Genomic DNA, 25,076 nt, shown 5'->3' with positions numbered 1-25,076 from the left:
TATAAGGGGTGGGAGGAGGGTGAAACTACTCACCAGATGTCGTTGTGAGAGTCACAACAACTGTAATCGCATGTAGAATCTGATCCAAGGCTGCAGCCACCCAAAGGGCAGAAACCAGAGAGCAAAAGAGAGGGGTGTTTGATACTGCGCCAAAGGATCACAGGAACAGATGTTTAGATTAATGCATCTTTATTTCATCCAGGTCTACGCGTTTCCGGAGCCATTGCCCCCTTCCTCAGGAGCGTCAGGAAAGACAAAACATCAAATCTGTCACACATTTTGACAGATTTGATGTTTTGTCTTTCCTGACGGTCCTGAGGAAGGGGGCAGTGGCTTCGGAAACGCGTAGACCTGGATGAAATAAAGATGCATTAATCTAAACATCTGTTCCTGTGATCCTTTGGCGCAGTATCAAACACCCCTCTCTTTTGCTCTCTAATGTCTTTTATTTAACTGGGGGAAACTAGTGGAATCAGAAAGGATTGTCCAAGAGGTGGACAACCCCTTTAAAGCTGAAAATAAGGTGGTGTGAACGTAGCTCAGTAGTATATATTTTTATGCAGATTTGTCAAAGTGGAAAAGGCAAAATAAAGAGAAAAAAAACACAACACTATCCTCCCATCACTTCTTGGCAGATTTATGTTAAAAAAAAATTTCAGTCAATTAAAAGTGAATTTTTTTATTAACTCTTGAAAAAAAAACGGTAAATTTGAAAAGTCCATATTTTGTTATTTTGCAGATGCCTTCAGCATTGTTTATACCCAAGCGTGGCATTCTAGGAGTTCTCTACTTATCAATGCCACATCTCCTCCTATAATAACAACATGGTGTGGAACTGCTATTTTTACAAACCAGCTCAGGAAATTGCAGATACAAAGATAAACGTTAGTCTCCCGGCCAAAGCGTAGTCCATAAGCTGAGGAATCAGGAAAAAAATGGTTTTGCAGTTAACATCTATTACATACTAGTCAGTGCTTAAAAAGATTCAAGGTGACATTCGATACTTGCCATAAAAACAGATTTAATTGCTTTTACAAGTACTGAAATTGGCATACATAATGATTTTTTTTAACCAAAATGATTACTAATGTTCTGTAAAAGCAATTATAAGAATGGAACAATTTACATTTCTACAACCCAAAGCACTGCAACAACTAGCAAGTACTACATATAAAGATCAAACTAATTTTTTATTACTAAAAATATTTTTTACAAGAAATTAATGACATGGAGTCTTGTTTGAAGGGCTGGAAATACTATATCTAGTAGAAATGAGCAAATATATTGTATTGGAATTGAGTTCTCAAATTTTACAAAAATTTGTATTTTCCAGAATAGACTTTTTCCAGTTCACTCTGTACAAATTCACTGCAGCCACTATTATGCCAAACTGTAGAGGGCCGGCAAAAAAACCCCAATAATATCCTTTCAGCCAGCCATTTAATGGTTCACGTTTCTTCTTTTCTATATGTCATGATGCACTTAGGTCGAGTGACGGCATAGTGTGCAGTGATGCCGAGGCCTAATCAAGCTAAAATATCTATTCTGACTTGATGAAGCCAAAAAGAATGCGGACAATGGGGGAAGGGGAAAAAAGATGTGGAGAACATGGCAACAGGCAAGCAGTGAAGTGAGCACCAGTGCAGAAATGATCCGGCACCAATTCATACATGTAATTAGTACAAGGGGCATAATCTAGCAAAGGAACTACATGATGCTCAAACCTATAAAGATGTTCATGCATGCAAACAGTTCAAGAGAAAAAGGTGGCGCTCACTGTTTCAATTAAAACCTTCTTTATTTCTTATAGTTAATATACAGTAGTTGTATGCAGAGGGATGCAAGCAGTGTCTGGATGATGGCCATTTTGCACTAACAAGTGCTTCAACAGGTCCTGCCCTTAGGCAAAAAGGCCATCATCTAGACGCTGCTCGCATCCCTCCGCATACAGGTTTTTAACTCTATGAAATAAAGAAGGTTTTAACCACAATGGTGAGTGCCACCTTTTTCTCTTGAACTGTTTGTATGAGCGGTGAAGGTGAGCATTAAATTTTTAGATTTCTCTATATCTTTGCTTTATTATGCTTTGGGGTTTTCTTGAATAATAAAAAGCATTCATTTTGTAGACCATCTTCTTTGCAAATCAAATATCCCTGTAAAATTCATGTGACTTGGTGAATTTGGATATTGGCACATTTGATCATCTCTAATATTACTCTATATGTGGGCCATTATTCACATTTACATGTGTTTTGCATCTGCAGAAAAAAAAATCAGTTTTCCACCCAAGTGATGGACTGTTTTGCATTCTGTGTATGCTTTTTAATAATTCATATTTAAAAGGGGTTGTTTACTACTCACCTTTACTGGCCACATTGCAATAAAACTCATAGGGAAGGCTTTTGTCAAATACCTTGTGTAGTACATTCTGCCTCTGAGTGGCGCTATTGCGGTCCTCTCATCCCCATCCAGTGACCCCTGGGGCTCTGTGACCTCTGAGATCCAGCAATGTCACCTCAGCTTCCAGTTTACCTGACATCACCGGGGCCGGCCTCAGTATTCCTGAGTGACTGAGCTGTGGGCAGAGTTTCACCGCTCATCACAAAAATACCTTTATACATCATTGGTGGTTGTTCAGAATATTTTTCATCTTTTGTTTTCTTTCTAATAAGTGATCAGTCTCTTCCATCCAACAAGACTCTAAGTTTTATATGCAAACTAGCTGTAGCACCCGGCGTTGCCCGGGATAGTAACTGTCTCTCTGTTTCTCTCCCAGTCTCTGTCTGTCTCTCTCTGTCTCTCTCTCTCTGCCTGTCTGTCTCTCTCTGTCTGTTTGTATCTCTGTCTATCTCTCGCTTTGTCTCTTTCCTTGTCTGTCTGTCTGTCTGTCTGTCTGTTTTCCCTATCTGTCTTGTTGTCAGTCTGTCTCTTTGTCAGTCTGTCTCTTTGTCAGTCTGTCTCTTTGTCAGTCTGTCTCGTTGTCAGTCTGTCTCTTTGTCAGTCTGTCTCTTTGTCTGTCTGTCTCTTTGTCTGTCTGTCTCGTTGTCAGTCTGTCTCTTTGTCAGTCTGTCTCTTCAAATTGATATGTTCTTCCATACATATCCCCAATGTCATAAATTAATATGCTCTTCCATAATATCCCCAATGTCATAATATGCTCTTCCATACATATCCCCAATGTCATAAAATAATCCCATCTTTGTGTTACTATCGATTTAATGTGTTTTTAAGTAAACTTAATGTTAGGTTCATTTGTGTAAAATCTAATAAAAATGTATTTACACAAATATCAGCGAGTTTACATATAAGCCTTTCAAGTAATGTCAGGTATGGTGGTCTTCAACATTGCTAGGTAATGTAATTTAATATTACAGAGGAGAATATCTACTCTATAATTAGCCTACGAGAGGCAATACAGAGCTCTAATGTTTTGGCAGAGTGTATCAATGTAATTTGAGGTCATTATTCTAACATAATATTGAACATATGGAGCACGTTGAGAGATCAGCAATCAGTCACTTTACAGATTAGGATTTTCCAGGCCCCTGGTTCACATTCAGGTTACATTTTATAAACACAGACTGTTTAGAATGCGAGTACAGTAGTCATCTCATTAAGGGGCTCTACAGTTTATCGTGGATAGATTGCTTTAACTCCTCCACTAGATTTTAACTTTGAGTAATAAATCTCTTGATTGAATTGGTTGAGCTGCCATTACATAAGAGAAATTGCAGGCACCGCAAATTGATTGAAGAAAATGGATTTGCCTCAGTGCTAATGGGTACATATATTATAAATATGTAACTGTATACTGGTCCCATAAGCAGATTTTTTTGCCTACAGTTACAATTTTGGTTCATAGTAATTTAGAATTATTTTTATGTATTTTTTATTATTTTTTTTTTTTTTTATTAAAGTCCACTAGTCAGATAACCCCTTTTCAATCCATATGTATCCCCCATTTAAGATAATATTTATACTCACCTCCGGTGTCGTCGCCGTTGCAGTGGTGTCGACACTGTCTCTTCCGGGATCACGTAACTCTCTGGCGCTATGTGATCCTGGTGGAGAATCAGAAATCTTCTTGACCCTTCCTATCGTCAGACATATCACATACATCTGGAGGAAGAGAGGGCAGCAGCACTCACTTCCTCCAGATATAAATGATTTGTCTAAAGGTGGGAAGATTGAAGTGGATGCTAATTGGCCACTGGGATCACGTGATGTCACACAGTTATGTGTTTTCAGGAGAGACCATGCCGACACAACTGGAACGGCTCCAGAGGTGAGTATAAATTTTATTATTCGAAATGGGGGAAACATTCGGATTCAGGAGTTGTACAAGTAGTGGACAACCCCTTTAAAAAGACAACAAAACAACTAAAAGGTATTTGTAAATTTGGTCATATATCAGTCATTTGTACGAAATAGTTTTTCCCACATCTATAAGTTTCCTATTGGTGCCATGATGTCACCCAGTGCCTACAGTACATCTGAGCCTTTCTGCTGACAGTCATGGCCAAAAGTGAAATTGAAATTGTTCTAAAAAATGTAGTGTTTCTACCAGAAAATTCTTGCAATTACACAGGTTTTGTTATTCACATTTATCTCCTTTATGTGTATTGCAACAAAGCAAAAAAAAGGAGAATAAACGTCAAATTGGAAATAATTTCAGACAACTCCAAAAATGGGTGGACAAAATTGTTGGCACCCTCAACTCTTAAGGCCCCGTCACACACAGAGATAAATCTTTAGCAGATCTGTGGTTGCAGTGAAATCATGGACATATTGTTCCATTTGTACACAGCCACAAACCTGGCACTGATTGTCCACAATTTCACTACAACCACAGATCTGCCGCAGATTTATCTCTGTGTGTGACAGGGCCTTTAATATTTGGCTGCACACCCTTTGGAATCAATAACTACAATCAATCGATTTGTATAACCATCAACAAGCTTCTTACACCTCTAAACTGGAATTTTGAACCACTCTTCTTTTGTAAACGGCTCCAGGTCTCTCATATGAAGGCACCTTCTCCCAGCAGCAATTTTAAGATCTCTCCAAAAGTGTTAAATTAGATTTAGGTCTGGACTCATTGCTGGCACTTTAGAACTCTTCATCACTTTGTTTCCATCCATTTGTAGGTGCTTCTTGAAGTATGTTTAGGGCCATTGTTCTGCCGAAAGACCCATAACCTAGGATGCAAACCCAGCTTTCAGATACTGGGCACTGCATTGCGGCCCAATATATTTTGGTAATCTTCAGATTTAATGATACTTTGCACATAGTCAAGGCAGCAAAACAACCCCAAAACATCTTTGAACCTCCACCAGATTTGACTGTAGGTACTGTGTTCTTTTCTTTCTAGGCCTCATTCTGTTTTCAGTAAACAGTAGAGTGATGAGCTTTACCAAAAATCTCTATCTTGGTTTCATCCGTCCACAAGACACTTTCCCATAAGCATTTTGGCTTACTCATGTGGATTTTGGAAGATGCAGTTCAGCTTTTTTATGTCTCTGTGTTAACAGTGGGTCCTCTTGGGTCTCCTGCCATAGTGTTTCATTTAATTCATTTCATTCAAATGTCAACTGATAGTTGACGCTGACACTGATGCACACTAAGCCTGCAGGATAACTCTAATTTCTGTAGAACTTGATTGTGGCTGTTTATCCACCATCCAGACTATCTTGCATTGAAACCTTTCATCAATTTTTCTCTGCCATCTATACCCAGGGAGATTAATTACAATGCCATGGCTTTTGTAAACTTCTTAATTAGGTTGCGCACTGTGAACACAGGGACATAAGAATCTTCAGAAATGGACTGGTAGCCTTGACATTGTTTATATTTTTCAACAATTTTGATTCTTAAGTCCTCCGACAGTTCTCTTCTGTTCTTTCAGTTCTCCATGCATAGTGCGGTACACACAGACACACAATGCAAAGATTGAGTCAACTTCTCCCCTTTTTATCTGGTTTCAGGTGTGATTTTTATATTGCCCACACCTGTTACTTGCCACTGGGGAATTTGTTTGAGCATTACATGCTTGATACAAAGTTGTTTACCCACAACTTTGGAAAGGTCTCAACAATTTTTTTCATACCAATTTTGAAAAGGTGCCAACAATTTTGTCTAACTTATTTTTAGAGTTTTGTGTGAAATTATATCCAATTTGTCTTTGTATTTTGTGTTGTTCTAATACATACACAGGAAATAAACAAACAGGTATATGACAAAACATGTTTAAGTGCAATAATTTTCTGGGAGAAATACTTCATTTTCTGGAACAAATTCAAGGGTGCCAACACTTTCGGCCATAACGAAATATCTGTGGAAATAGAACAGTTGAAGAAAATCGGTATTTGAAACTTGTCAAACTCATTCTGCTGCATTTGTATATTCATTTTATATGTATATTTATGTTAATGTTAAAATTATTTATAATTATTTTCTTCTCTTTGTAGAGATTAAAAGCAGCATTATCCCATCACCCTGGAACTATATCCAATGGAAATATGAATTCAATGGGACACATGATGGAAATGATGAGCTCCCGACAGGAACAGACTCCACATCATCATATGCACTCCCATCCTCATCAGCATCAAAATCTTACGCAACATCACCCATACTCTCATCAGCAGCACCAGCAGCAAGCACACCATCCCCATTCTCAACCTCATCACCAAGGACATCCTCATCATCACTCTCATTCACATCTACACCCACATCAGTCACACCACCAGACGTCACCACATGCCCCCCTGCACAGTGGCGGACAAGCACAGGTCAGTGTCCATGAATTTCCTTCTTACGTTTATTATTGCAATCACTTATTGTCAGTAATATGTATATTTACATATAAAAATGATGACACAGATATTAGAGAAGTTGACTATAATAACATGAAATACTGCTGATAGAACACTACCAGTGATAATGGAACTAGAAAGAAAAATGTCATAAGCACAGAACGAATTTAATATTCAAATTTGGACTAGAAAATTTCTAAGTAAAAATTTATGGATAAAGTGATTGTGGTACATATCAATCATGTGAATGAACATCCTGTAATAAACCACAGATTTCAAAATGTAATTGCACCAAATGTTAACTGAATGTTCACCTTAGTCTAGACCTATTAGTCACAAAATTATGTGCTGATTGATTTTTTTCACAAATATTTATATTGGCCATTACACCATTTTCTGATCCAGAGCACTATTGCCCTCTGCATAGACTTTGACAAAAATCACATTCAGACTGCTTGCAGCCACCACTAATGGTAAACTAAAGGGGTTTTCCTACTAAATATATTAAACACCTGTCTGCAGGATGAGTGATGAATATATAAACCAGAGAGTCTGACTATTGCAACTTCCACTGATCCCTAGAATATAGGCTCGGATATCCTCCTTAGGCTATGTGTGCACGTTGCGTAATTGCATGCAGTTACTCTGCGCTTTGTAGCGCAGCGTAACTGCATGCGTCCTGTGTCCCCAGCATAATCTATGGAGATTGTGCAGGGGACGTGCGCACGTGGCGTATTAGAGCGCACTGCTTCGGCTGCTGCCTGAAGCGCTCGTTCTAAGAAGTGACATGTCGCATGGAATCGGCTTTTTTTTTTTTTCATTACGGACTCTTTCTGCAGCGATTTGAAGCGCACGTGTGCTGTTCAAATCGCTGCAGAAATTTCTGCAGGGCAGAAAGCTACGTGCGCAAATAGCCTTATGAATGTGACAGTGATGTACATGCTCCACTATTGCTCTATTCACTTGTATAGAACAAACAAACATAGCCTGTCCATCAGTCCCATAGTTGTGACTAGAGTGATCATCAAATATGCATTCACATAGAGAATTTAGGATTTCTGTTCTCAGCATCATTTGGGGTCTCTGTAGTTGGACTTTCAGTAATCATTGATTTATTGTCTATCATTTTATGGGAAAAACGCCCTTAAGGACTAACTACATACTGTGTTATTATTTACTACTTACAATGTGCAATACAGGGTAATATTGTGGTACCATGTTAGCCAGAAAAATCAATTAAAATACTAAATCCCAAGAATGACAAAAATATATTAGGAGTGATACCTTTATAGACATCATCTTTCCCATGTCCTGTTGTAACATTCATTTAAATGTTGTGTTTGGTCTAAGTAATTCATTTGTAATTTGCCTGAAGAAGGAGCCTCTGTGCTCTGAAAGCTTGCTAATATAATTTTTCTGGTTAGCCTATAAAGGTATCACTACTAATATACTTTTGTCATTCTTGGGACATAGTATTTCAATTTATTTAATACTTACTAAGTTCCACTCAGCATTGGCCAAAATGTTGTGGTTTATAAGGAATCCTTCAACAGGTTTTTGCCAGCTAATCTGAGAGCCGCATGTTGCATAGACAGAGACCCTGATTCCAGCAATGTATCATTTACCAGGCTGTTTGTGATAATTTTGATACGTACACTCACTGTTTTATCAGCAGGAAATTATCAACAGAAAACTTGTAAGCGTGATAGAATGTAGTCCTCCATATTCAGAAGCTCTATAACTCCACCCCACCTCAGCTTTATGTCTATGCACAGTGTACACAGAAAGCTGCCAATCAGTGGTGTGGGCGGGATTATACAGAGCTCAGCATTCAGAGAACTAGTACATGTGCAGCAAATAAAACAGTATTTTTCTGAAATTGACAGCATGCAGCCCAATAAGTGATACATTGCTGAAATCAGGGTCTTTGAAAAAAGTCTGACTATTATAAAGGGATGTTTTACAACATTAATGACTAAAAAGATCTTACATACATACTATATTGCTTTTATTATAAATATAAGGACATCCTGTCTTAAAGATGCCTTACCAAGGAAATAAAGGAATATAATTATTGCCCAAAGAACAACATTTTTTAATTCAGTTTGACATACAGGCTAAATTTGCAAGTTTATGTTCACTATAGGTTTGATAGTATGCTTGTCAATTCAGGTGACATTTTTCAGAATAAGCTGTTATGTATGTTGAGTAATAATAACAATATTTCTGATCATTATTTAACTTGAATTCTACATTTTTCATCAGTTGTCCCCTATGCAGTCTCCACATCTGTCAGGATTTACTACTCTCAGCTACAGTTTAGTAAAGAGTAACTGCTATGATGTTTAAGACACAGTACACATAGAGGAGAACCTGAACCTTTATAAAACAGTCTCAAGCCTCTGCCACACTTACGTTTCAAAACGTAACGTTTTTGTCACGTACGTGTTAAAGGGGTGGTTTATTCCCCGTGTGCCGTGTTTATGGCACGTACGTGTTCTCAGTGTGTTATACGTAATAACACACGGAGAACGGAAAGCCCCGCCTCACCTGATTCTTCCGGAGCTGTCTGCGGTGCTGAATCTTAGTGTCCGGCACAGGCCATGCCACACTTACGCTGCTTCCGGTCCCCAGTGAAGAAGATGCGTTGTTCAAATGCACTGGGGGACGGATGCAGGTGACAGCCATGGCAAATACTGCAGGGCTCGTGGAGGTGAGTGTGGTTTTTTTTTTTTTTTTAACCTGACATGTGTGTTTCTCCAGCGCGTGTCACAGGGAACCGCATCCACACTACATCCGTGTGGTACGTGTGCGGGCCGTGTGACACCCATGCTGCCGGAGCAACACAGACATGTCAGCGTATGGAACTCACGGAGACACGTAAGTACGTAACGAACGGATACACGTTCCATTCCTAAATACTTAAGTGTTTCCTAACCATTGCGATTACCTAGGTCCCCGTATGTACGTGTCTCCGGTACGTGTAAAAAATGGCAAACACGTACCGGAAGCACAGATGTGTGACGGAGGCCTCAGAAGCAGCAGCAGCATGGAAGACATACCTTACCACTGAGCAGTGTTGCTGTGAATCCAGCACTGGAAACAGTGTTATATTCTGATGTTTTGAAATGCATAAAAGAAACAACACATTTTGAAACACCAGCATTTAAAATATATATATATATATATGTATATATAACTTGAAGACCTGTGAAAGGGTCAGAAGTGTCCAGTTCTTGATCCTATTTTATTCACGTTGTTCCCCTGAGTATTCTATTTTTTATCTTTTTTTCTGCCATACAATCCCAGAGATATACAGTAGGTCTTTTTATTTAGAACTCCAAATATGCAAATTGTTCTTGTTTTTATAAAGGGGGTGTTGCTCACATGGTAATTATGAAGAGTACCATAAATACATGTCCCCAGAGTATCCTGTGAGTTAAGCCCCCTTGGTAAAGACCATTTAAATATGCATATTTTGAGCACTATATTAAAAGGACTTGATTTCTGGTACTGTATAGCAGATTTAAAAAATCCCTGAATAATTATGGGAGCAGCTGGATTAAAATAAGAGCAAGAACTTATCACTTTTATCCTGGTGATATGACCTCTATACATGTAATATTTGTAATATTTATTGAAATTTGGCCAGTTTTTGTGTTTTTACTTATTAAAAGAGATATTTTTTGTTCCATTTTTTAGACATTTTTATATTACAAATCTTGGTTCAAAGATGATGTGATTCAAAGATATCTCAAAGATTTGAAAGATCCCCAAAAAAGTAGACAATTGGTCTTTGAATACAGTAAAAAATAAACTACTGATGTTTGTAGAAGCAATGCCCTGCAACATATAGCTAAAAACACCACAGCATGCCACATTTTGACTTGCTTGCCCTTCAAAAAATGCTACAAATAAAAATACATTGTTGGCAGTAATTTATTCTCATTATATCAACTCTAAAGTACCACCGACACAGCAAAAATTGGGTTAAATGTAACTTTTTTTTTTTTTTTTAAGAAAACTGTTGTTAACTGATGATAGTATGTTATTAATTATAAAACAAACATTTTTTTAAAAAAAAATCTGAGTATGTATAACAAACTAGGCCTTTGCTAGTTTTTGTTTGTTTGTTTAATAAGGATGAATTTAGACTTGCAGATTGTGCATTAGTTGATAATGCAGTTTTTTAATTAAAGCATCTAAAATAAAGGCTGGGCTCACACTAGCGTATGGCATCCGATTCGAGAGCATCGGATGCCATATGCTAATGACCCCCAGCTCAGGCTCTGCTGCGAGCATGAGCCGAGTGTCATGCGACTGTGACCCGATCTTATGATCAGGTCACAGCTGTGAAGCTCACTGCAGGCGCTGCGGAGGAGAGGGAGAGGTTAATCCCCCCATCTCCTCCATTGTCAGCCTGTGCGTATATCACACTCCACTGGGATAACATCCGAGTGCAGTCCGATGTATCTCTCACACCCATTCACTTGAATGGGTGCGAGGGATATGGCTGTAGCAGAAAATCGCAGCATGCTGCCACTTTTCTCGCATCCAGAATCTGGGTGCGAGAAAACCTGACCAACTACTTTCCCTCATTGACTAGCATTGGTTAGAGTGCAATGCGAGATTTTCTCGCATTGCACTCGTCCATTTTTCACACTCATGTGAGCATACCCTTAGGGAAAGACTGGCTGTTTTGTATCCCATTGTGTGTTTGGCTCACAATCCAGCAGCATAATTCAAGTATGAATCCAGCCACTGGTGGATACAGACAGAAGAGGGCCCTTGTGTAAGAACAATATATGGGTAAAGATGTGCGAATCCGAACTGTAAAGTTAGATGTACATACCGAAAGCGGACTTTCAAAAAAACAAAAAACAAATCAGTGTTCAAGTTTGGAGTTCGGGTGCTTTACACTGACCATCACTGTGCTCAGGTATGCTCGCTGCTCGGCCCAGTGCAAGCCACATACATTGTTTAAGTGGCTCTCACTGGGGGTAAAAGCAGCGTGATCGGATATAGTGTAGACAAAAGAAAAAATAATGAAAAAAATCTGCCCTCTCTCCTCCGGAAGGACTCTGTTTATGGCCAAACTGCTCAAATAGTGAGTTCCAATGGGGTTCATGTTAAGTCCAGGTCCCGAACTGAACTTTATCTAAAGTCCGGCTATATCTGCTGAACCGAACTTCAATGGGTTCACTCATCTCTATATATAGGCCCTTTGTAGTCTAATAGCACCTTATAATGTACAAATCCACCTGATTTAGGCTATGACCGCACTTTGCGTTCACCTACTTGCAGTTCAGAATGCACGTTTTTGCCTTAATTGATTTGGCCAAAGTTGCCTTTTCCAGAAATTTAGCGCTAAAAACGCATGCGTATTTACCGTGTTTTAGATGCGTTTTCAGCGCTTTTTACATGTTTTTTCACCTGCGTCTTGACAGATGCGTTTTGAACATCAAGACACTGCTAAATAAAGTTTACACAGTCAAACAGAATGAAAAAATAGAAAAAAAACCAATACATTTATAATTTGTGAATTAATAAAGAAAAAAGTTATATTTCATGAAATTATAGCGGTTTTATAATATTTAATGCTAAAACAGCAATAAAATCATAATTTTCTTTAATTTCATTGTCGGACTGTGTGTGTATAAAGGGACATATTATTTCATTATTTTAATGTCAGAAAAGCATGCGTTTTTGAAGTCCAAAACGCATGTTTTCTGCACCTAAAATGCAGGAAATTTGAAGTTTCTTGTTTTTTGCCATTTCTCATTGACTTCAATGTTAGCAAAACGCACCCAAAATGGCAAAAACAATTGACATGCTGCTTCTTTGAACGCATGGTTTTTGCCACAAAATATGCAAATTAAACGCAGCGTTTTAAAACACAAAGTGCGGACTAGAAATCCACATTTTACATAGACTATTATGGAAAAGCAAAACTCGTGCCTTTTGGCATGAAAACGCTGTAGCTCAAAAAGCTGCAAAAAGGCAGGTAAAAACGCAATGTGCGGTCATACCCTTAGGGTTGGTAATGGGCCCTCTGACCTCTGGGGCTCCTGTGTGGCAGCACATGTTGCAACAACGATATGTCCACCCCTGAATCAAGCAGTATAGAGGTACAGCTCTCAACATGTGAGTGTAGTCCTGTTTTCTTTCTCTCTGTATAACATACCAATGTCGAGATATACAGTGCATTATGAGGTCACAGCAGGGGAAAGCTCATATCCACACTCTAGCATAACTAAAAACTAACATAGAGATGCTGATAGACTATTGACACGTTAGTGAATTGCTTCATCTCGGCAGGTGCTTGACTGAAGCGCGCATTAAATAGATTGCTCCAAAATACACGGTACTTCTTTCTACAGGAAAAAACAATTGCCCCAAACCAAAAACATACTTGATGAATAATTACCCGTTTTTGACGTCAGGAGACAGCAATTATGCTCCAAATTGCTGTATTTTCCTTTAAGTAACCATTGAAGGAAAATACAAGACGGCTTTCAGATGCTGCTCGCCCCTGGTGTCTAGTGTGCACTTGTTGTCTGTGGGTGCAGCCCGCTATATATGTGCTGAGTAGAGGTGTTTAAATCAGCCTCATAAATGCTCATCTGTGCAGTAAATACATTAAGGAGGAAAACCTTTATGGCTGAAATTCTAGTCAGACAGCAGATGTGTTACAAACAAGGCTGCAGACACATAAATTACAGAGCTCCTAAGTCTCGAAAATGTTGTGCTATACTCTGTGTACAAATTAACAGACTGTCTTTTATGTGACAGCCATGCTGAAAAGTTAAAATTTGCTCTTTGAGCCTATTCATTTACAGAGCTCATTACGAAAAAGATAAAAATCAGAACAGCCGTTACAGGTGCAGCTTTGAAATAAACAGGCTGTCCTACAGACGCCCCAGAAAACAGCCGTGTAAGGTGATGAGAGGCAGCGTTACTTGTGTCCTATTTATTACAACTTCAGATTTTTAATTTGCAGAATTAAAAAAAATATATTAGGATTTAGATTTAAAAAAAAACAAACCTGTAAGATTGTCAGATGTTCTGTGATGTCTCTGGGGAATGTCTGGTTTAGGAAACCTATTTTCAAATTAATTAGAGAACAGCAATGACTGTAGCACAGAAAGATTATAACTACATTTTCTGAAGGTAACAAGTCACCTATCGGTAGGAAGTGTACAGGCCTTTTCTTTGAATGACTTCTGCACATCTGCGGCCACAGGACATCAGTAGTCTCTCACACTGCTCTGGTGTGATTTTTGGTCCACTCTTCTTTCAGTCTCTTACACAGTTCTTTGACTGTTGTGGGTTTCCTGGCCATAAATATGTCACCAAGGATTGTCCAGAGGTTTTCTATTGGGTTTAGATCAGGACTCTGGACTGGCCATTTCATTGTTTCAATGTTTTCTGTTTCAAGGAACTGGTTTACCCATTTTGCTGTGTGACAGGGGGAATTGTCCCACATGAAAATTGCTGGCTGATTGAGTGATGAACGCAAGTGAGGAACCATGTGTTGTTGAAGAAGGTTCTGATCCACACTTGCATTCACTCTGCCATGTAGCTGTATGAGAGATCCAACTCCTGCTGCAGAAAAACATTCCCCAAACCATGACACGTCCTCCAGCACCTTTCACTGACTTCTTAACACACGTTAGGTTCAGTCTTTCCCCAGTTTGTCGACGAACATAATGTTTGCCATCGGACCCAAATAAATTAAACTTAATTTCATCACTAAAATGAACTGTGGACTATTTTTCCTCTGTCCACACAACATGCTTCTCACCATTATGAGTCTAGTCTTTTGATTCTTTCTGCTAATGAGAGGTTTGGTCCTTGCAGAGTGGACTTTCAGTCCAAATGCTCTTAAACTTTGTGACACTGTAGGACGTGACAGATCCTTAAGCCCACTTTACACGTTGCAATTAGTTGTACAATCGCATTTGCGATGTGACAAGCCCAGGTTGCATACGGGATCTATGAGATTTCACGTTGGTCGTTCATTTGCTGTCACACGAGCGTTAGTAGTCTATGTTAAATTGGTCAATTTTGTGTGCGATCCTTTAGATCATGTGTTCTGTGACGTATGCATTGAGCACCTTTTTTTTTTTTTTATTTATTGACTTGCCAAGCGTGTGTAATGTGGGATGCGTTTTTACTATGTCATCTGCCATTCAGCGCTGCTACATGGCCGCTGACAGCAGACACAGACAGCCATGTAGCAGAGCTGAATGGCAGATGACAGCAGACACAGACAGAGCCGCACTGTCAGAATGAACTCGGGTGAACTTCACCCGACTTCATTGTGATGCTGCGGCTGTGTCTGTGTCGCGTCCTGATTAGCGGTCACCAGTGAAGACTCACCGGTGACCGCTAATCTCCTGAGTAACTGAAGTTAGCAGCCCTCTCTCATATACTCACCAATCCCCGATCCCCGGCGCTGCACGGCATTCACACTGCTCCGGCGGCTTTTACTGTTTTGAAAAAGCCGGCCGCCCATTAAACAATTTTGTATTCCCTGCTTTCCCCGCCCACCAGCGCCTATGATTGGTTACAGTGAGACACGCCCCCACTCTGAGTGACAGGTGTCATACTGCACCCAATCACAGCAGCCGGTGGGTGTGTCTATACTGTGTAGTGAAATAAATAATTAAATAATTAAAAAAAACGGCGTGCGGTTCCCCCCATTTTTAAAACCAGCCAGATAAAGCCATACGGCTGAAGGCTGGTATTCTCAGGATGGGGAGCTCCACGTTATGGGGAGCCCCCCACCCTAACAATATCAGCCAACAGCCGCCCAGAATTGCCGCATACATTAGATGCGACAGTTCTGGGACTGTACCCGGCTCTTCCCGATTTACCCTGGTGCGTTGGCAAATCGAGGTAATAAGGAGTTATTGGCAGCCCATAGCTGCCAATAAGTCCTAGATTAATCATGTCAGGCGTCTATGAGACACCCTCCATGATTAATCTGTAAGTTACAGTAAATAAACACACACACCAGAAAAAAATCCTTTATTAGAAATAAAAACACACACATATACCCTGGTTCTCCACTTTAATCAGCCCCAAAAAGCCCTCCTTGTCCGGCGTAATCCAGGATGATCCAGCGTCGCATCCAGCGCTGCTGCATGGAGGTGACCGGAGCTGCAGCAGACACAGCCGCTCCGGTCACCTCCACGCAGCAAATGAACACAGCCGCGCGATCAGCTGCTGTCACTGAGGTTACCCGCGGCCACCGCTGCATCCACCGGTGGCCGCGGGTAACCTCAGTGACAGCAGCTGATCGCACGGCTGTCTTCATTTGCTGCATGGAGGTGACCGGAGCGGCTGTGTCTGCTGCGGCTCCGGTCACCTCCATGCAGCTGCGGTGGAAGCGACGCTGGATCATCCTGGATTACGCCGGACAAGGAGGGCTTTTTGGGGCTGATTAAAGTGGTGAACCAGGGTATATGTGTGTGTTTTTATTTCTAATAAAGGATTTTTTCGGGTGTGTGTTTATTTACTGTAACTTACAGATTAATCATGGAGGGTGTCTCATAGACGCCTGACATGATTAATCTAGGACTTATTGGCAGCTATGGGCTGCCAATAACTCCTTATTACCCCGATTTGCCAACGCACCAGGGTAAATCGGGAAGAGCCGGGTACAGTCCCAGAACTGTCGCATATAATGTATGCGGCAATTCTGGGCGGCTGTTGGCTGATATTGTTAGGGTGGGGGGCTCCCCATAACGTGGAACTCCCCATCCTGAGAATACCAGCCTTCAGCCGTATGGCTTTATCTGGCTGGTTTTAAAAATGGGGGGAACCGCACGCCGTTTTTTTTAATTATTTAATTATTTATTTCACTACACAGTATAGACACGCCCACCGGCTGCTGTGATTGGGTGCAGTGTGACACCTGTCACTCAGAGTGGGGGCGTGTCTCACTGTAACCAATCATAGGTGCTGGTGGGCGGGGAAAGCAGGGAAAACGAAATTGTTTAATGGGCGGCCGGCTTTTTCAAAACAGTAAAAGTCGCCGGAGCAGTGTGAATGCCATGCAGCGCCAGGGATCGGGGATCGGTGAGTATATGAGAGAGGGGGATAGACTGACATGGACTGAGAGTGAGGGACAGAGATAGTGACGGACTGACAGAGATTAGTGAATGACAGACATTGTGAGGCGCTTCAGAACGCAGCTTTTCAGCTGCGCTCTGAAGCAGACCTTTTTTAAGCTGCGGTGCAGAGCGCACACCTGCGCACATAGCCTCAGACACCAAAATCGTATGAGGGATGTCACACGTTACAATTGACTAGGTTCATGCAACAAAACGCTCAATTCTAGAGAATGATACGATGTGTTTGCGATCAACGGTTTTGCGTTCAATCCTGATCGCATGTAGCTGTCACACGCAGATACCTCACAAACGATGCCGGATGTGCGTCACTTACAACTTGACCCCAACGACGGATTGTGAGATATATTGAAGCGTGTGTAGCGGGCTTTACACTGCTCAGTGCTGAACTGCCGTGCAATTTCAGCTGCAGAGTTTAAACGATTACCCATTGAGATTCTCTGCATTATCCTGTCCCCCCTTGCATTTGTCTTTCAAAGGCGACCAGCTTTCTTAGGGGACTTGAAAGAGTTTGTGCTGTTGTAAAGATGCAATATTCTCAAAATCACAGACTTTGAACAACTAACTTCTCTTGGTATGGCTGATAAGGTCATCCCTTTGGCCTTCATCTAGACAACCTGCTGCCAAAGGGTATCAGTCACTTTGGAATGGCACACCATTTTTGCAAAGTCAGTGGAAACTGGAAATTAGGCTGCCAGTTACATAGGGCTTGTCAGATAATTAAGGAAATTAACACCAGGTGCCAGATTAACACCAATAATTTGTTCTGTAATTTTGATCAGTGCTGTTTTACATTTATCTCATTTACATTTTTACTAGGCACTTTACAATTAATTCAATTTATGAAATAAGCTTAAAATACTGCTAGTTTACTAATGTTAGGATATAATCACATAGGACTGCACCATATAGGTAAGGATGGTTGACCTCGGGGAGATCAACATCCAACACCGCGGAGACACCATCACGTGTTTCTCAACGCAGTGACACTAGAACAAGGCCCCCTGGAAAATATGCAAAACAAGAATGCCGCGGAGACACTATCACATGTTTCTCAACGCTGGCAGGAAACTAGCCAGGTCTTTCACCGGGAATGAACAACCATGGAAAGGGCAGCCTCCAGTCAAGGAGACCGCCTATGCCAAACATGGTATCCATCCACAGACAGCTGTTTCGGGGTATTTTCCCCTCATCAGTGTGGAGTAGGAAACTGGCTAGTGGGAGCAATGCCTAGTAGAAGACTACATAGGTAAGGATGGTTGACCTCGGGGAGATCAACATCCAACACCGCGAAGACACCATCACGTGTTTCTCAACGCAGTGACACTAGAACAAGGCCCCCTGGGAAAATATGCAAAACAAAAATGCCGCGGAGGCACCATCACATGTTTCTCAACGCTGGCAGAGAACTAGCCAGGTCTTTCACCGGGAAGGAACAACCACGGAAAGGGTAGTCTCCAGTCAAGGAGACCGCATATGCCAAACATGGTATCCATCCACAGACAGCTGTTTCAGGGTATTTGCCCCTCATCAGGTATTTGCCCCTGCCAGCGTTGAGAAACATGTGATGGTGTCTCTGCGGCATTCTTGTTTTGCATAAAACTACACCATGACCTTAACCTTTAGGAAATTGTGTGTGCCCTAATTTTAATCTCCAGTGTATATGGGGCTTTTTAGGGGCATTATTTTTAAACATTTAAGGCAAAACCAGTAACTGAGTTTGGGTATTAGACTTTTTTTTAATAAAAATGGTGTAATTTCACCTGTGCTGTTGCTGCAGGACTATAAAATACTTTGCCAAGTTCTCTTATAGATATCATTTGATCACTGGATGTTTTAGTAGTTGGATACTCTATGATCAGCTTGTTGTCCATCTAATTTCAAAGAAAATTTGATTGAAAAAATTGAATCTGTAAGTGAAAAGAAATAAACACATATACCAAAAAAATTGGCACTCACTATCTGAATTCTCTATCAGTTAATCTTTGTAGTGTGAAAGTAAAAGCCACACAAACACAGGGAGAAAAAAACCTCCTTGCAGATTCTGTCCTTGGTGAGATTTGAACCCAAGATCCCAGTGCTGTAGGACTACAGTGCTAACCATATCAGGGCTGCCTTATCACAATATATTTTAGTCATTATTTTTAGAGCCTAATCTGCTGCATACTGATCACCCGATCTCTAATAACAGTAAATCTGCATGCCACTCATATGCCATCTTAGAAGCACGCACCTTGTCAGAGTCCCAAGGGCAGCACTTAGCTTTACAGGTTTAGGCTCTCCTTAAATTATGAGCAGCGTGAATACTGTGTAATGGCACTTTGATCAATGGGAATCTAGTCAATGTAAAAGCCCCATTACAAATCTTTTCCTTACCAGAGCCTGCATGTCAGAAATAATTTAGAAGGTAGTGGCTGTGCCTTTGAACTCTTGCCAGAACTGAAGATGTGCGATAAGAGGTTAACACTACAACGTAATTTGTGATGTAGTATCTATAGCCGTTGAGAAATGTTGTATTGTATTTGCTGGCCAGTAAAATAATATAATGCCCTTTGAGGCATAAGAATATATTGTAAGCAGTCCTTTGTTGAACTCATATGAATACATTAGGAGACAACAATTTTCTAAAACATTGTTCTTTTATTTATTGCTCCCTTTATAAGGACAACTATAGTCAGAGCTCTGTTTGCTCTGGTAAGCAATGGGTTGGAGCCTTGTGCATTGGGTGCACAAGGCTCCAACCCAATGCTTACCAGAGCAAATTCTTTCAGTCTCGACATATTTTCAAACTATAGATGACTTTTGCAAAATGTGATATTTGTAATAGTCTATGAGGATCCCAAAGTAGTGTGGCTAATATAGATTTCAGATCTGACTCTAAATGGTTTTTGAATGTGCTTTTGCTATATTCTTCAATGCTGCACCAAACTGACTACTCTTCATCAGGTTCAGACTCTCATTCATACTGGTAACTGTGTGCTCCACTACAGTTCTTCTGCAGTGATTCTACCAAATGAATCAACTAATAATCAGTACAACATCAACCAATAAAAAACATGCCCTAAAATTCTGGAAACATCAAAGTTTCAATAACTTCCCTGAAGGAATGAGCAAAATGTGTGGTCTAGTTTAATTATTTTTCTAAAAACTTTGGAAGGAATCTTCTTACAATACCCTTTTGTTCTGTCATGATTCCATCTAAAGGCCACTTTACACGCTGCGATATCGTGACAAAAATCACGAGCGTGCGTACCCGCCCTCATCAGTTGTGCGACACGGGCAAATCGCTGCCCGTGGCACACAACATCGCGTGGACCCGTCACACTACTTACCTGCCTAGCGACGTGTGACCAGCGAACTGCCTCCTTTCTAAGGGGGAGGTTCGTTCAGCGTCACAGCGACGTCACAGCAGTGTCACTAAACCGCTGCCCAATAGAAAAGGAGGGGCGGAGATGAGCGGGACGTAAATGCCGCCCACCTCTTTCCTTCCTCATTGCCGGCGGGCGCAGCTAAGGAGATGTTGCTTGTTCCTGCGGTGTCACACATAGCGATGTGTGCTTCCACAGGAGCGACGAACTACATCGCTAGCTGCACCAGCAACGATAATTGGGAATAGGGGGGCATGTCACCGATTAGCGATTTTGAAAGTTTTTGCGACGATTCAAAATCGCTCATAGGTGTCACATGCAACGACATCGCTAAAGCGGCTGGATGTGCGTCACAAATTCCGTGACCCCAACGAGATCGCTTGAGCGATGTCGTAGCGTGTAAAGCGGCCTTTAGTTACCAACTTGTAAAATTAACATGCATTAAGGTCCCAGAGATTGCAAGGAACCTACCTTAAAGAGGACCTTTCACTATTTCTTTCATGTGTTTATCTAGCCACACCATGATAAAGCGGCTGAAGATCTGAATAAAACATTTTTTTTATTTCTCCTCTACATTGCAGACATATTAGTTTGTAAAGTTTATATGTATACTAGTTGTAGTATCCGGCGTTGTCCGAGATAATAACTGTCTCTCTGTCTCTCTCCCAGTCTCTGTCTGTCTCTTTCTCTGTGGCTTTCTGTCTATAACATGTAACAGAGATGCTTCTTTGCAGATATTTACTTTTTCCCCTGCATGACGTTACCCAATCATAAATAGGCAGCATCATGCAGGATAAAAGAAAAGACCGCTTCCCCAGAGAAGATTACGGCTATGTGCGCACTAGGCGTTTTTTCACGCTGCGTTTTTTGTGCATTTTTGTCCGCAAAAAACGCATAAAAACACAAACAAAAAACGCACCCGCGGTTAGACACATCATGATTACCAAATCACATAAAGAAAGACAGTTTTAAAGCATTTTAATTTTTATTTTATAAATCAATAGTATACATGAAAATAAGCAACTTTGTAATATATCTTATCAGACAAATTTGTTTGTTTCTCTGTCAGAATTGATCAGTCATTATCAAGATTCTCAATTCCAAGGCAGAATCTGTATTCGGTGAAGACTTTCCCATTACTGAGATAAGAGATGGCTGCTGTTACTGATGAGATTCTATGACAATGGGAGGAGAGAGAAGCTAGAGGGAGGAGCTAGAAACAGAACTCCGCCCCTCCTCCCTCTTCTATCTGCATAGAATCTCATCAGTAACAGCTGCCATCTCTTATCCCCGTAATGGGACAGTCTGTCATCAATGAATACAGATTTTACCTTAAAATTGAGAATTTTGATAATGACTAATCAATATTGGCAGAAAAAGGAGCAGATTTGTCTGATAAGTGTAACGCACTATGGGAATTATAGGACGGCACAAGTGGTCAAAAGTGGCTTTTTAATCAAGCCTTTTCATTCAAATTGTCCGTCCAGTGAGGAAAGAGACAAACTCTAGCGCCACCTATTGAAACTATCAATCCTAAAAGTCAAAAGTGGCTTAATAAACAAGCCTTTTCATAAGCCTTAATTCAAATTGTCCCTCCAGTGAGTAAGGAGACAAACTCTAGCGCCACCTATTGGAAGTAGCAATCCTAAAAGTTAAAAGTGGCTTTTTAAACAAGCCTTTTCATAAGACTTAGGGGTACTTTGCACGCTGCAACATCGCTACTGCGATGTCGTTGGGGTCAAAACAAAAGTGACGCACATCCGGCGCCAGTAACGACGTCGCAACGTGTAAAGCCTAGATGCACCGAAAAAGCGATCGCAAAAGCGTCGTAAATCAGTGATCTGTGTAGTGTCGGTCATTTCCATAATTTCGCTGCAGCGACAGGTTCGATGTTGTTCCTCATTCCTACGGCAGCATACATCGCTGTGTGTGAAGCCGCAGGAGCAAGGAACATCGCCTTACCTGCCTCTACTGGCTATGGGGAAGAAAGGAGGTGGGCGGGATGTTTACGTCCCGCTCATCTCTGCCCCTCCGCTTCTATTGGCCGCCTGCCATGTGACGTCGCTGTGACGCCGCACGACCCGCCCCCTTAGGAAGGAGGCGGGTCGCCGGCCAGAGCGACGTCGCAGGGCAGGTAAGTGCGTGTGAAGCTGCCGTAGCGATAATGTTCGCTACAGCAGCTATCACAAAATATCGCATCTGCGATGGGGGCGGGGACTATCGCTCTCAGCATCGCTAGCATCAGCTAGCGATGTTGCAGTGTGCAAAGTACCCCTTAGGATTTATTGCCAGATCAGAAACCCAATTTACAGACATTTTAGAGCCAGACTTAATACACCTCGTAAGAAAACTGTTTTAACATTTAAATGTACAGATGTGATTTGGTAGCTCAGTGGTTTCACTATCACTTTGCAGCGCTGTGGTTTTGGGTTCAAATTCCATCAAAAACAACATCTGTAAGGAGTTTGTATGTTCTCCTGGTGTTTGCGTGGGTTTCCTTCAGGCACTCCAGTTTTCTCCCTCATTTCAAAAACATACTGATAGGGAAGTTAAATTCTGATCCCTAGTGGAGACAGTAATTATGAAGTCTGTAAAGCGCTGAGGAATTAATGATGGTACTTAAGTGAGTAAAATAAATAAATTTCAGTACCAGATTTACATATTAGAAGCCTACTTTGGGTAATTCTAATAATTGAAACCCCACTGCCCCATGTCCCAAAGACAAAAAACCCACAAACACAAAGGAGCCAATTCACTATATCATTTGCACCTGTTTTTTGTTGAGGTTTTAATGTTTTGCACCTTTTTTGTTTGATTTTATATTTGTGCCTTTTTAAAGTCACTATTTTATATATTTGGGTTTTTTTTAATTTGTTTTTGGGTTTTTGTTGTGTTTTTTTGTTACTTTTTTTTGTTTGTGTTGACATTTGTGCCTTTTTAAAAGTCAGTCTTTTGTTTGTCTGATTTGGTTTTTAGTTTAACATTGTGGGCAGAGTTTAGGGTTTCCAGATGTTTTTCACTTGATTCATCATTTTCAGAATTAATTTATTGTTCACATGAAACTTTAGCACATCTTTCACACATTTTAATGTTGAATTCAAACATAAATATGCAGTCTTGTTTAAACATAAGTTATCAGTCTCACACAATTACATGCTGTTTAGAAAGCACAGCAAATCTGAAAAGACAGGTATATAGCCTAAAAGACTTGTTAGTCAATAACCCAAAGGAAAAGAGTGTTGCACTCTGTTTAATTTGCTTAAAAATGTGGTCTGAAGTCAAAATAAATTTCCATTTAACTCCCTATCTATATAGGGATGTAATCTAAGTTAATTTCTAATATACTTGTATTAAAATTTATTTATTTATTTAACTGCTATTCTATTTTTTTTCCTATTTCCTCTCTGATGACTCCTCAATGCTGTGATGCACAAATGTAACATCATCAGAGTAGGGGGCAGATGCTACGGTCACTGTCACAGCCTCTTCCCCCTCCGTGAAACAAAGTGCCATCAGTGACGCTCATTTCAAAGGCTGTGCTTGTCCCTGCTATGCCCCTCCCTGCACACTGTGCACGGTGCGATTCGCACAGTGACAGCATCCACTCTGTTGTTGCCTCACATCAATAATATGCCAGCAACAGAGCGGTGTCAATACCCAGCATACAGGAACCTAGCGCTGCCGCTGCTAGTGATGTCATTAGTCTCCTGCATGCTGGGTGTTGACACCGCTCTGTTGCTGGCAGATTATTACTGATCTGAGCTGACAACAGAGCTGATGCTGTCACTGTGCAGATCACACAATGCAAAGCGAGCAGGAAGGGACGCAACAAGGACAGAGCAGGCCCTGAAAGGAGTCTCACTGATGACACTTCATTTCAAGGAGGGGCCAGGGGCTGTGACATTGAACGCATCTGCCCCCTGCTCTGATGATGCTCTGTTTCAGTATCCCAAAATGCACTAGGATTCTCAAACAAAGCATCATCAGACAGGAAATAAAAAAATAAAATAGAAGCTAATAATGTAGTTAGAGAATAGTAGATAATTTTTAATACAAGTATATTAAAAATTAGCTTAAATTACATCCCTATTATTGTCTTATAGGACAGTGGCCTGTCATATAATTATGCTGTGGGGTTTTTTTTTTGTTTTGTTTTAAATCATACAGGTTAAAAGTTCTGCTCTGCAGTCATTACATGCACTTTCTTTTAATAAACCTAATTTTAAGATTGGTGAAGGCCCAAAAACTGGGGCAGACATATCATTGATGCAACCTGTGCAGCTACACAGGAGCCCATGGGTTAATAGGACTCGTTTCCACATTCAAAGCAGGTGGAATTTTGCATTATGATAACTTATTGAACTGCAAAGGGTCCATATATTGTTCTTGCTCGGGGACCTTATTTGTCTATGTCCACCAGTGCCCCAAAAAAAGATGAACTCATCATAGTATTTTTAGTCAAAGCAAGGAGGACGAAGTTTTTTTGTATACTAGTGTTAGAAAAACTTTTGTTCTTAGAAACAGATGGATCTTAGACCCTGAGCAATAAAAGGAATGCCATCCACTATAGTTCAGATACACTTAACACAACAACATAGAGCAAAGTTTTTTGCAAATCGTGCTCTCAAACTTGAAATTGATTTTTTTTTTTAAGTTCTAAAGGCTAAAGGCCCCGTCACACGCAACGACGTATCTAACGATCTATCGCCGGGGTCACAGATTCCGTGACGCACATCCAGCATCGTTAGCGACGT

At 40.6% G+C, this 25,076-nt stretch overlaps 1 protein-coding gene across 4 annotated transcripts in view; it reads left to right on the top strand.

Moving 5' to 3' along the window:
• CREB5 (cAMP responsive element binding protein 5) overlaps positions 1 to 25,076 on the top strand; it is a 686,421-nt gene that overhangs the window by 618,328 nt on the left and 43,017 nt on the right. For all 4 annotated transcript variants that reach the window (XM_075315324.1, XM_075315323.1, XM_075315327.1 and 1 more), the window contains one exon: positions 6,468 to 6,791. In XM_075315324.1, coding sequence (XP_075171439.1) covers positions 6,468 to 6,791 — 324 coding nt within the window. The remainder of the gene's footprint in view (positions 1 to 6,467; positions 6,792 to 25,076) is intronic.

This window comes from Anomaloglossus baeobatrachus, chromosome 6 (genome assembly GCF_048569485.1).
Source record: "Anomaloglossus baeobatrachus isolate aAnoBae1 chromosome 6, aAnoBae1.hap1, whole genome shotgun sequence".
NCBI lineage: Eukaryota > Metazoa > Chordata > Amphibia > Anura > Aromobatidae > Anomaloglossus > Anomaloglossus baeobatrachus.
The sequence above is the reverse complement of the archived record's forward strand: the minus strand, read 5'-3'. Positions and strand labels throughout refer to the sequence as shown.